This window comes from Carcharhinus amblyrhynchos, chromosome 32 (genome assembly GCF_965287045.1).
Source record: "Carcharhinus amblyrhynchos chromosome 32, sCarAmb.v2.hapA, whole genome shotgun sequence".
Classification (NCBI taxonomy): Eukaryota; Metazoa; Chordata; class Chondrichthyes; order Carcharhiniformes; family Carcharhinidae; genus Carcharhinus; species Carcharhinus amblyrhynchos.
The window spans coordinates 10,531,256-10,544,503 of NC_137355.1; the positions used below are offsets into that span (position 1 = coordinate 10,531,256).

Consider the following 13,248-nt stretch of genomic DNA (forward strand, 5'->3'; position numbering starts at 1 on the left):
AAAAAAACAGGCCGATTCAGGTGCACGGTGACAAAAACACAAAATGTTGGAAGAATCTCAGCAGCGTCTGTGGAGAGAGAATAGAGCCAACACTTCCAGTCTGGATGACCCTTCGTCAGAGCAGGACATCCAGATGCATCAGTCTTTGAGAAGTTAGCCCAGAACTATCTTGTAAGAAGTCTCACAACACCAGGTTAATGTCCAACAGGTTTATTTGGGACCACGAGCTTTCGGAGCGCTGCTCCTTCATCAGGTGAGCCACTAGCTTGTGATTACAAGCTGGACTTCAAGCTGGTGCTCTGAAACTTCTAACTGAGCTTACCCCAGCATCTCCACATCTGAAATATCTAAATTGAGAACAAGACCTCACCATTCACCCAACAAACTTTTACAGCAGTGTCTCCCCATGGTGTGAAGGTGCTGGTTGGTCACGCTAATTTATAATTTTTAAGAAACAACAGCAATGCAGATGGCAGAATTTAAGTTATGATCTCACATCCTTCCGCAGCAACATCCCTTCCTCACTGGTGTGGCTTACAAATCTAACAAACAAAAGCAAAACACTGCAAAGACTGGAAATGTGAAACAGTAAACAGAACGCTGGAAACACTCGGCTGACCAAGGAACATCTCTGGAGAGAGAAACAGAGAGAAACAAAGTTCTGACAAAAGGTCACTGGGCGGCAGAGTGGCAATAGGGGTTTTCCTGATTCTTTTCCCCCTCTATAAGGAGCCAAAACGTAGCCATGACTTGACATAATAATAAGCTCTTGCAACAAGGTGAACCTCAAGCGGATAAAAACCATAAAGAAAGCTAATTAAAACACTCATTGTGGTGAGAAGTACAGGACAGAAAAGCAAATCTACATAAGCCTTAGAAGATCAGGTAGCATAGTACGCTGAGTTCGGAGTCCCAAGCTACAGGGAGGATGCTGAAGCTGTAGAGAATACACACAGATCCACCAGGGTCATTTGGGAGTACTGAACTTGATACTTGCTGAAAAGGGGCACATATTGTCAAAGCTTTTCATTACACACTCATCAGGACAATTGCAAGAATACTAAATTGCAAACACTGACAACAACTTACACACAGTAAGAAGTCTCTCGACACCAGGTTAAAGTCCGACAGGTTTATTTGGTAGCAGAGCGCTGCTCCTTCCTCAGGAGGAACCCGACGGAGGAGGAACACTCCGAAAGCTCGTGCTACCAAGTAAACCTGTTGGACTTTAACCTGATGCTGAGAGATTTCTTACTGTGCCCACCCCAGTCCAACGCTGGCATCTCCACGTCATAACTACTTATACCACAGGAGAAAAGGCTGCTGATTGGTTGGCAAGCGTCAGCTCTGATCTGCCAACATGTTGCCATGGAGAAGGCTACAGGGAAGTAACTACAGGCTCCCTAGACTCCCAGGCCCTTTAAGGAACGCAAAGGCTGAACGTATTCCTTTATTTGCAGGGAATGGATCCTTGTATTGCTACTCTAACAACCAATTTAAGAACCAGTCAAATTCAGTAATACACTTGCTAAAACTCATTCCCAGGGAGCTGTCTGTGCAAACAAAAGGAATACGGTCAAGTTGGATTTTCTATGTAATTTCATGTACCCCTGACATATGTAAATTGCTCCACTTCCTTCTTCCAGCCTAGCCCAGAACATCTAAATTTTCTATGCTTTGCTTTGCTCCTTTACCTGCAAGCAACCAAGCTCCACTTCAGACACCACAGCACAGAAGCCAAGCTAACATAGTGGTAAGGTCACTGGACTAGTAATCCATGGGGAAAACATGCAAATGCCACACAGACAGTCACCAAATGCCAGAATCAAACGGAGGTACCTGGCTCTGTGAGGCAGCAGTGCTAACCGCTGTGCCGACCTTCATCTTCTTCAAAATTAACAGCTTAGGTTAGCGTATGCTCACTGCACGTAGAGAGTTTTAACCTGCCCCAGAATTTGCACATTCTTCTAGGATCAGAGACCCACCAATCCACACTGTGGCCAAACGGGGCCACCTAAGATGGTGATATACAAAGCATGCTGGGATAATTGGCTAAGTACAAAAACAGACAGGCTGCAGCTTAAAGGACAGAGATAAACAGACTGCAGCTCAAATGACCGAATACACAGGAAATAGTCCATCCCAAAGACAATGGACACTCTCTGGTCAAACAGGGTTGTTTCTCGACACAGGGGCACCTTAACCCCTTATTTGGGAGACAGGTAAATGACCTATATGCCTCCAGCACCTACAGGCACGGCTGTTGGGGACCCACCCAGAGATCAGTGTGGCAGCACCTACTTGGACCCTACTGATCAGGGTGATCAAGTCCCAGTCGATCGATCTCTCCCTCCCGTGAACGATGACAATGGTGACCATCCCCAGCTATGACTAACACAAGGACAGCCATCCTACCAAAAGCAGAAGGAAGACCAGAGCCAGAGTATCAGACTACACAGAGGACTACGGAGGCCAACACGAGGATAAAAGCCAATATCTGCCTGGGTACTTGCCAGTCACTCAAAAGTTAAGTCAAGGTCTAATATTGGACTTGAACTTTAGTATTCTATAAGATAAATTACTGTTGATTGGGTGGGTGATTAGTATCAATTGTGTGTGTGAATAAACATTACTGTACTAACAAGAAGTTGACTCACAATTCTTTGTCACCGTATAAAGGCTAAAACAGACTGTGTGGCAGTTGAGGCAACAACACAAAGTTCTAGCCATGAATGGGAGGGCAGAAATATCCTAATCCAGCTTGGATGCAAATTATTGGGAGAAGGGAAGAGACGTCCTTGAAACAAAAGTACTTGACCTTTGAACTGTCCTTAAAACACAAAGCCTTCCTCACTAAAAACTAGCACCTTTTCTGTTGAGTATGACTTGGGATCACAGCCGTAATCGAGCAATGTGGGTATGGGAAAAGCTCTCAGAAAATAGTTCCATCAGCACAGATTGTAATTCACAATACACCAATAGCATCCTGTAATCCTATACAATAATAAAGGAACATAACTAGAGAATTTAGCATGGCCATGCACCTAACTATTTCAGGCATCTTAAAGGCAGAGGGACAATTATAAAGTAATATAATAGTTAATAGTGGCTCTTTCAAACCAGGCAGCACAATAGAGCTCTCATTTTGGAGTGAGTCAATGATATTACAATTTACTTTTGTGGTAACAAACATTTGCACAGAAAGGATGGAAGTAAGGAGCCGCTCTGTCATTAAGCAGGCATCGAGTGAAGCGTATTCCTGCAAAACCAGGTGGATAAAGCCAGAGTTACACCAACGAATTAAAACCAGAAGTAGTGTAATCAGGAACTGAGTTAGCGAGCAGCGTGATGTGGCATATCCTGGACCTGCAAAGTTTCAAGAAATTGTGATTCGAGCAGAGAAACATAGAGCTTGTGGGACAAGCTTGCTACACCATGCAACATGTGCGAGAAAGGTGGGTTGACAAGATGACACAGTCCAGAAGATGGTTATCGCACGGTCAGAGAGGAGTAGGAAAGCAGGACACATGCAGATGCTGACCTGCAGGAAGGAACTGTACGTGAACGTGTGAAAATATTGTTAGTCTGGAAAAGGAAAGATTTTATTAATGACCACAGTCAGAGGGAGTCAGAAACAGTAGCACATCGAAACTGAACAGTAACCCAACAGCGAACGCTGAGCAGAAATGAAACTTAAAAGACCACAAAGCAACAGCCAGCAATATAATTTTATTGGTGAACCAAACATCTCACTCAAAATATTTTCTCCACCCTTACTGCTGAGTTTTTAATTCCTTCAGATTGTTACGGACACACTGGTAAACAGTGCATGATGGTCTACATGACTTGCTGGGAGAAAACTCAACGGAAACTAGTACCAAGCAGAGGCCTAAGGCTCGCATTGGTGTCAGTACTACTATCGAAATTTATGGCTTGCTTCAGAGCACTGGCACAGCAGGTCTGCTGTTCCTCACAGTGGGGCGGGGAACATTAGTTCATCCTGAATTTCTGACTTACCATAGGAAATGCCACTGGGGGAGGCAGGGGGTGGTGGTGGTGTGGGGGTCTCAGTTTAAACAGAAGTGTTAAAAGTTAAAGCTGCACCCCCTTGCTGTCTAACTCGCTTCCTCTCCCTCCCCCCCACCCCCTTATTTGAGATTACTTTCAGTGGCCTGTTCACTGTTAGGCGGTCACCAATTTTATACTCCCTTTGCATTTTCCACTTGTGTAAACATTAAAACCAAACAGAACCTTACCACATAGGGTACATACTGGTCCATTGTCCTGGTTCTTGGATCTTTTGTTTCTGAACTGACTTGGGATATCTAATGAAAGATCTTGAAAGAAAAAACATGGTTGAGAGTATAATAAATCCCTAGGTAGGAAATATTTTAACACAAGAATACTTACCAAGGAATGGGTCAAACTTTCTGGATTCGGTCCCACAAATTAGACAGTTCACTTCATTCTGAAGTATCCCTCCAAATATGTTCGTGACAACTGTTGAAACACCATTTCTGAAAGCGATCAAAGTATCGTCAGTGACAGTGAAGTAGAAAAGAGGCAGTCAGGCTAACAAGTAACTAACGACTATACACCACAGCAACGACGGGCAATGCACAAAATACAGCGCTCAGTAATAAATATTCCCAGTATACTTCATCTGATACACAAAACGATCCAAATCAGGGGCTTACATGCAGCATCTACTGGACGAAGAGATACTCGAGCTGTCCGGCGAGATGAATGAAGTTGTCATCCCATTGTAACTCCGCTGAAGCTCTAAGTGGAGATGGTCTAACAAGTAGCGCATAAACTCATGGGCATCTTGCTGCTGATATCCCCTGCACAGGGAGACGGGAGAAAAGCACTCTTTAATCTTCCTGAGGCACAACATTTCAACCGATTCTTTCCATCATAAATTGCTTAGAGGACAGTATTCAATCTGATATTAGAATTATTGAATCCCTATACAGTACATTCAGCTCATCGAGTCTGTACTGACCACAATCCAACCCAGGCCCTATTCCTGTGACCCCACACATTTACCCTGCTAATCCCCCTGACACTGGGGTCAATTTAGCATGGCCAATCAACCTAACCCGCACATCTCTGGACTTCTATAGTTCTGTAAGTAAATGCCATTCTAGGTTACGTGTTCAAAGCCTTGAGTAGGGCTTGAACCTGTTGCAACTTTTTTTGTTTACTTGGGTGAGAAGACTGATTCTAGGAGGTCCGACAGTGAATTCCTGCATACCTTGAGACACTAAGGGGCAACTTACCATGGCCAATCCACCTAACCTACACATCTTGGGACACTAAGGGGCAATTTAGCATGGCCAATTCACTGAAGCTTCACATCTTTGGACTGTGGAAGGAAACCGGAGCACCCGGAGGAAATACACACACAGGAACAATGTGCAAACTCCACACAGACAGTGACCCGAGGCTGAAACTGAACCTGGGCCTCTGGCGCTGTGAGGCAGCAGTGCTAAGCACCGCGCCGCTGTTATTTTCTTAATGATGGAGTTGCCATTTCTTTGGATAAGTAAACTAGTTATTATGCAAAGAGTGAAAAGAAAATTAACTTCTTAAAATTGTTCATATTGAATGTGAAACCTTTGATATTATTTACAACGTGGAACTTGGAAACATATCGGCCTTTCCTTTGCTGTCGCAGGGTCAAAATCCTGGGCCTCCCTCCCGAACAGCACTGTGGATGTACCTACACCACATGGACAGCAGTGTTTCAAGGCAGCGTCTCAGGCATGACTTCTCAAGGGCCATTAGGTATGAACAATAAACGCTGACTTAGCCAGTCACACCCACAACCCGTGAAAGAATAATAAAAAATACATTCATGTGAAGCATGTTGCGGGCAGGAGGCGAGGGAAAAGATTTCCTGAAAAGTACTGGCAAACATTTGGAAAGCGGTCACTGAGCTACATGCTGGACCACAACTCAATGTGCAACGTGAGCTATGCAGCAATGAACAAGGGCAATTGAACCATGCCAAGGGAATGGACCACTTCTACTGTAATGTACCCTGTCACACATGACAAGCAAGTAACATATGTTTTACCGACCTCGCTATATTATGCTCCGAATGGGAATTATTCTCTCCCCCTCCCTCACTGCATCCAGAAATTCAAATCAGGAATCTCCATTATAAACTCCAGCCCTATACGCTCAGGGGCAGCACGGTGGCACAGCAGTTAGCACTGCTGAATCACAGCGCCAGGGACCTGGGTTTGATTCCCTGCTCGGGTCACTGCCTGTGTGGTGTCTGCACGTTCTACCCATGTCTGCGTGGGTTTCCTCCGGATGCTCCGGTTTCCTCCCACAGTCCAAAAGACTTGCTGGTTAGGGGCATTGTCCATGCTAAATTCTCCCTCCGTGTACCCGAACAGGTACCAGAGTGTAGCAACAAAACAGTAACTTCATTGCGGTGTTAATGTAAGCCTACTTGTGACAATAATAAATAAACTTAAGCTTCATGATAAAGCAAATGGTAGGACTTTCAATTTGCTTGTCTGGAAATGCATTCAATTTGTTGAGGGAATTCAATGTGAAGACTCCTTGCCGAGTGTCCATACTATATTAGTACACCAAAAAATTCCTTTAGATTCTATACGCTAAGTTAAAGTTTATTATTAGTTTATTTATTGGTGTCACAAGTAGGCTTATATTAACAACGCCATGAAGTTAATGTGAAAATCCCCTAGTCGCCCCACTCCGGGTACACTGAGGGAGAATTTAGCTTGTACACTGCACCCTAACCAGCACATCTGTCACGCTGTGGGAGGAAACTGGAGCACCCGGAGGAAACCCACGCAGACACGGGAAGAATGTGTAAACTCTGAACAGACAGTAATCCAAGCCGGGAATTGAACCTGGGTCCCTGGCGCTGTGAGGCAGCAGTGCTAACCACTGTGCCGCCCCTTTGAAACATATTATGGACAGCCTCCTAACCAAACTATTTACAGTTCCAGGCAAGGCCATTACACGCAAACATAAAGTAGATTACAAATCACTAAATCCCAAGAATCAATGTGCTGTTTATAAATGTTTTGCGTTGACAGAGTTACAAAATAAATCGAGGGGCCAGGGCCACATTTTCCTTGATTGAACAGGTTTCCAAGGGAAATGATGCACGTTCTCAGCTAAGTCAGTGCACAAGAATTTCCCACAGCAAAATGACTCTGTAAAACAGATGGCAGACCAACTGATCCATTAAACCTTTCTCTCCTGTAATTCGTCTGTTTTTTATTCATTCGTGGGTTGTGGGCGTCGCTGGCTAGGCCAGCATTTATTGCCCATCCCTAGCTGCTCTCGAGAAGGTGGTGGTGAGCTGCCTTTTTGAAACGCTGAAGTCTACCTGATGTGGGTTTAGCGATTGATACAACTGAGTGGCTTGCTAGGCCATTTCAGTTGCCAGTCAACCACACTGCAGCGGCTCTGGAGTCACATGTAGGCCAGACCGGGTAAGGACAGCAGATTTCCTTCCCTGAAGAACAACAATGAACCAGATGGATTTTTCCGACAATCAACAATGGTGTCAGGGTCATCAGTAGATTCTTCATTCCTTTTTTTTATTGGATTCAAATTCCACCATCTGCCTGCGGCAGGATTCGAACCCGGGTTCCCAGAACATTTGGATTAATATAGTGTAGCGATAATACCTCTAGCCCATTGCCTCCCCAGTACAGATCAGCAGATGCAGCAGGTCAGCTCCATATTCTTGGGTGCACTTTTTCACACAACAGTTCTCCCTCTTGCTGCTTACCTGAAATTTGGCATGATTTTCCAAATTACGTAGAAGAGAGACTCAGGACAGAATGCAGCTTGGCTTCCCTGCCATAAGGCACAGAGTGTTTTCCGGAACTCTTCTACTAGGGAGCTGTCATTTTTAACAGAGAAACAGGAAATGAAAGGTGCACCGTTAATAGCACTGCTCAAAGACTCCTGGCCCCACTTATATACCTTACAGGAGGAGAGAACCACACAGCACATCTGACCCAGTTTTCTAAGCATTATCCGCTGAGTTTCATCCCTCTGCATTTATTGCGTTACCCTCTTCCTATTTAAAATTTGATAAAGATTCTGTCCTCCCACTGTTTCTGACATTGGAAAAACGTTACGGTCACAAAAACATTGCTGTTATAATATCCTGGGCTCTTCAGGGTCTTGTATATAACTCATGATGTGCTACGGGCATAGCGCACTATAGCAGTAGCAGTTGATTTATAACTGATTTATAATTTCCCACAGCCGTTAGCCAATGAATGCTAAACAACCTTCAACCCTTTTGAAATTTCCATTTCTCTTTAGCATGAAGTAATATGATAGAATAACAGCAGCATCAAAGGTGGCCATTTGGTCCCTTTCTCTGTGCTGGCCCTCTGAAGAGACAATTCACCTAGTGCCACACCTCTGATTTTTTTTTCCCGTTAACCATGCAAATTTTTCCTGTTGAGATAACGGCCAGGATTCTCCGATCTCGTCCATCCCACCACCGCTGCCAGCGGGAACAGAGAATCTGGCGCTCAGCCGAAACTTCACTCACTGCAGAGTGGCCGGAGAATCCCAGCCAACAGTCCGATTCCCTATTGAGATCCTGGATTGAATGTGTCTCTGCCACAGTAACATTCCAGATCCTAACCTTAAAAAATGTATTTGAACATAACCCCTTGTCATTCCCAATCCTCACCCCACAGTCCAACGAACTAACCATTCACCTGATGAAGGAGCAGCGCTCCGAAAGCTCACAATTCCAAATAAACCTGTTGGACTTTAACCTGAGACTTCTTACTGTGCCCACCCCAGTCCAACGCCGGCATCTCCACATTAAGGAATTAACCATTCTAAAGGACACATCCAATCCATTTGGCTCAACTCAAAGTTACGGACAGTGGAATATTTTTGCCAATACTGCAGTGACTGGGGAATATAGTGAGCATATCTGCCCTGCAGCTCAGGTTAAATAAAAGACCGAGCTTTTTTATTGTCTCAATTTTACAATATTTTTTGATTCACTCTCGGCTTATAGCCACTCCATTCAACATTACAGATCATTACAACAAACAGAGGGATGTAGCAACGTACACACTGTTATCTCCTTGGCTCCTGGTATGATAGGTCCTTCTGCCTGCGGTTTTACCACTGCGCAACTCCACTGCTGGTAGCTCCTTGAAGTAACAGCAGAATTGCTGGATGTTGCTGCAAGGGAAGGGGAAAAAAAGAACAGCCATTGGTCGCAAAGCCCATCACCATCACTTTCAGTACACATTTTTAAAAGTACCATTAGCGCGATTTTTCCAAACTGCGGATGTTAAATAACACAATGCCGGGAGCAATCACGAGGCAGCAGTCTGATTGATGGGAGTGCCCCGAATAAGCAAACACAGTACAAATAGTTTCCAACAGGCACACAAACCCAGAAGTGAGATTACAGCTTGAAGATCTCTTTGGGGAATTCTGCACAAGTAAATGTGATGAGGCACCTTCTCCTGCCAGCACGAAAGCCCCAGCAGTTAATAGCACAAAGCTAGCGATCAACAGTGCCCTGAAGCGACTGCAAGGCAATAATCTCACGCTGTGCACATACTTCTGCTGGAACTTATTCACACTGTGCTCTCTTGTTCTGAACACTTCATCAATCAGATCATTGCCCTGATATTGCTCTCGGGCACGAATTATTTTAGGAGCGCGTCAGAAAAAAACCAGGCCCTTAACTCTCAAGTCTAAAAGCATGGCTTTTTAAAGAAATAACAGGTCTCTCAGCAAAGAAAGTGCTGAGCGTCTACTGAACAATTCACAGCAGTAGACCCAGCTGAAGTCAAATTCAGTATCTCATTTATGCCAAATCCTTTTAGGATCCCCAGGCTGTGCTATCCAGAACTGCACTGAAATGTGGTGCAGGTTTTTACTGGAAATTTAACATACATGATTTCAGACTAGCAGGGGGCAGCATGGTGGCTAGAAACGCTGCCTCACGTCGCCAGGGACCCGGGTTCAATTCTGCCCTTGGGTCACTGTACGTTCTCCCTGTGTCAGCGTGGGTTTCCTCCGGGTGCTCCGGTTTCCTCCCACAGTCCAAAGATCTGCAGGTTAGATGGATTGGCCGTGTTAAATTGCCCCTTAGTGTCAGGGGGACCAGTTAGGGTAAATGCATGGGGTTATGGGGATAGGGCTTAGGTGGGATTGTAGTCGGTGCAGACTCGATGGGCCGAAAGGCCTCCTTCTACACTGATTCTAGAAGTTTGGGCCTCCATCAAATTACTCATTCTGAAAAAAAAATTGAAAAACAAATCACTCACAGGCTCTCGAAAGCTCTGATGGTTTAGTTAGTGAGCAGCTAAAGTAAATATAGAAAGTACCCAGGTTCAATCTCTGGTCAGCACTGAAAGAGCTAATCTCAGTCAGCGGGTGGAGTTCTCAACCACTTGCAAGTTCCCCTGTAAGCCATGCACATTCCTGACTCGGAATTACATCAATGTTATTTCTCTGTCGCTGTATCAAAGTCCGGGAACTTCCAATGCTGCTTTGAGTGTACCTGCCCCAAATGGACAGAGGCAGTTCGAGAAGGCGATTCGCCGCCACGTTCACAAGGGCAATTAGGGATGGGCAACAAAAGCAGGCCTTGCCAGTGACGCCCACACGTCATGAAAAAATGAAAAGGAAACAGTAAATTTCTCAGCACCCTGGTTACATGGAAACTAGAAGCAGGAGTAGGCTATTCAGCCCTTCGAGCCTGCTCTGCCGTTCATTTTGATCATGGCTGATCATCAAATTCAATATCCCGATTCCCCCCTTTCCCCCATATCCCTTGGTTCCTTTAACCCTACAAGAGCTACATCTAATTTCTTCTTGAAATCACACAACATTTTGGCCTCAACTACTTTCTGTGGGAGTGAATCCCACACATTCACCACCCTCTGGGTGAAGAAATTTCTCCTCACCTCAGTCCTAAAAGGTTTACCCCTTATCCTCAAACTATGACCCCCTAGTTCTGGACTCCCCCACCACTGGATACATTCTTTCTGAATCTACCCTGTTAGAATTTTTTAAGTTTCTACAAGATCCCCTCTCTCTCTTCTAAACTGCAATGAATATTTTAAAAAATGCATCAAATTAAGAATCTGCTGATGACCATGAAACCACTGTTGGAAAAACCCATCTGGTTCACTCATGTCGGTTAGGGAAGGAAATCTGCCGTCCTTACCTGGTCTGGCCTACATGTGACTCCAGACCCGCAGCAACGTGGTTGACTCTCAACTGCCCTCCAAGGGCAACTAAGGATGGGCAATAAATGCTGGCCAGCGAGCGACACCCAATAAAATAAAATCCTAATCAACTCAGACCTTCCTCATATTACAGACCTGCTATCCCAGGAATCAGCCTGGTAAATCTTTGTTGTACTCTCTCTATAGCAAGGACATCCTTTCCCAGATAAGGATGGCAAAACTGCACACCAGGTGTGGCTTCACCTATACAATTGCAGTAAAACATCCCTATTCCTATACTCAAATCCTCTTGCTCTGAGGGACATTAGAAACAGGAACGGCAGTGTTCCCTCTCCCAAACTATTCTCTGAACCTGCTTGAGATGCACTTACACAGATATTGGGCAATGGTGGAAATAGGCAATTTACTGATCAGACACTGTCTAGGTTTACAATTCAAGAATGTCCAACTCTCACATGGAACTGGATTAAGCCTCCAGGAATGCAGGGCAACGTATCAGGCACGGTGGCGCAACAGCGCCAGGGACACGGATTCAATTCCGGCTTCAGGTCACTGCCTGCGAGGAGTCCGCACATTCTCCCTGTGTCTGCATGGGTTTCCTCTGGGTGCTCGGTTTCCTCCCATGGCCCAAAGATGTGCAGGTCAGGTGGATTAGCCATGCTAAATTGACCCTAGTGTCAGGGAGAAATAGCAGGGTAAATATGTGGGGTTACAGGAATAGGGCCTGGGTGGGACTGTGGTTGGTGCAGATTCAATGGACTGGATGGCCTCCTTCTGTAAAGTACGAGTTCTATGATGAGTCTACGATGACAGGATAGATCATAATCAGTTTCTTAATCTGATTCTGCCCAATCCTCAATTGGAGGGATTATTTAGGGACTGGCTGGGCAGAGACACCCTCCCACCTCACATGGAGAAGAGAATCTAACTCCTCTTGGCTGCTGCTGAGTCGATTCCCTGGTCTTCTCAGGGAATGCGAGCCTTCTACTATTTTGGGAGCTAGTGGTATGAAGTGGAGCGCTGCCTGTGCGGAGTTTGCACGCTCCCCCCTTGTCTGCATGGGTTTCCTCCCACAGTCTGAAGACGTGCGGGTTAGGTGGATTGGCCATGCTAAATTGCCCCTTAAGAGTCCTGGAATGTGTAGATGAGAGGGACGAGTGGGGTAAATGTGTGGGGTGACGGGGTGGGGCCTAGGTGGGATTGTGGTCGTTGCAGACTTCCTTCCTTCTGTGATTCTATGAAAATCAGGGCCTGCCGAAGTGAGAAATCCGGATGGAATTCCATTAACATCTGCATCATACACAATGACTACAGTACGTTCTTTGCACTGGATCACACTGTGTACAATCCGAAGCGTTTTTTTTTAAGCAGTGAAATTTATTTCCACCCTGAATTCAGAACGTTTCCTTAATCATTAACTATTATACCAAACAGTGTTGTACCTTGGCAGTTAAACAAAACATTTAGAGAGAAAAAGTGCTTTATTAAAAGTACTTCCACAGGGGCAGCAAGGTGGCACAGCAGTTCGCGCTGCTGCCTCACTGCGCCAGGGACCGGGGTTTGATTCCCGGCTTGAGTCACTGTCAGTGTGGAGTCTACATGTTCTCCCTGTGTCTGCGCAGGTTTCCTCCGGGTGCTCCGGTTTCCTCCCACAAGATGTATGGGCTAGGGGGATTGGCCTTGCTAAATTGCCCCTTAAGCGTCCTGAGAAGTGTAGGTTAGGGGGATTAGCGGGGTAAGTGCAGGGTGGGATCCTCTGTCGGAGGATAGTCAGCGCAGACTCGATGAGCCGAATGGATTCTATGATTCTAAGGCAGCACCGAAAGCTTTGTATTCAAACAATCATCAAATCCTGAAGATTAAATACAAGCCTGTGAGCTCTGTCATTATTCAGTAAAGGTGACATCTTTTGAATCTATGCTGCAAAGATAGTTATACTAATTATAAGAGAAAGGAATGACTCATTAAGGAGCACACTTCATTCAAACACAACAGTAACTTC

General features: G+C 45.3%; 1 protein-coding gene across 2 annotated transcripts in view; it reads right to left on the reverse strand.

The window, feature by feature from the left end:
• The window catches only part of usp3 (ubiquitin specific peptidase 3), a 99,819-nt gene that overhangs the window by 16,038 nt on the left and 70,533 nt on the right, over nucleotides 1–13,248 (reverse strand). Inside the window, exons 7-11 of one of the 2 annotated variants that reach the window (XM_080216189.1) lie at nucleotides 9,106–9,219; nucleotides 7,787–7,900; nucleotides 4,698–4,844; nucleotides 4,411–4,517; nucleotides 4,257–4,337 (exon numbers count right to left, since the gene is read on the reverse strand). In XM_080216189.1, the coding sequence (XP_080072315.1) occupies nucleotides 4,257–4,337; nucleotides 4,411–4,517; nucleotides 4,698–4,844; nucleotides 7,787–7,900; nucleotides 9,106–9,219 (563 nt within the window). The remainder of the gene's footprint in view (nucleotides 1–4,256; nucleotides 4,338–4,410; nucleotides 4,518–4,697; nucleotides 4,845–7,786; nucleotides 7,901–9,105; nucleotides 9,220–13,248) is intronic. The other variant, XM_080216190.1, reaches the window with a different exon arrangement.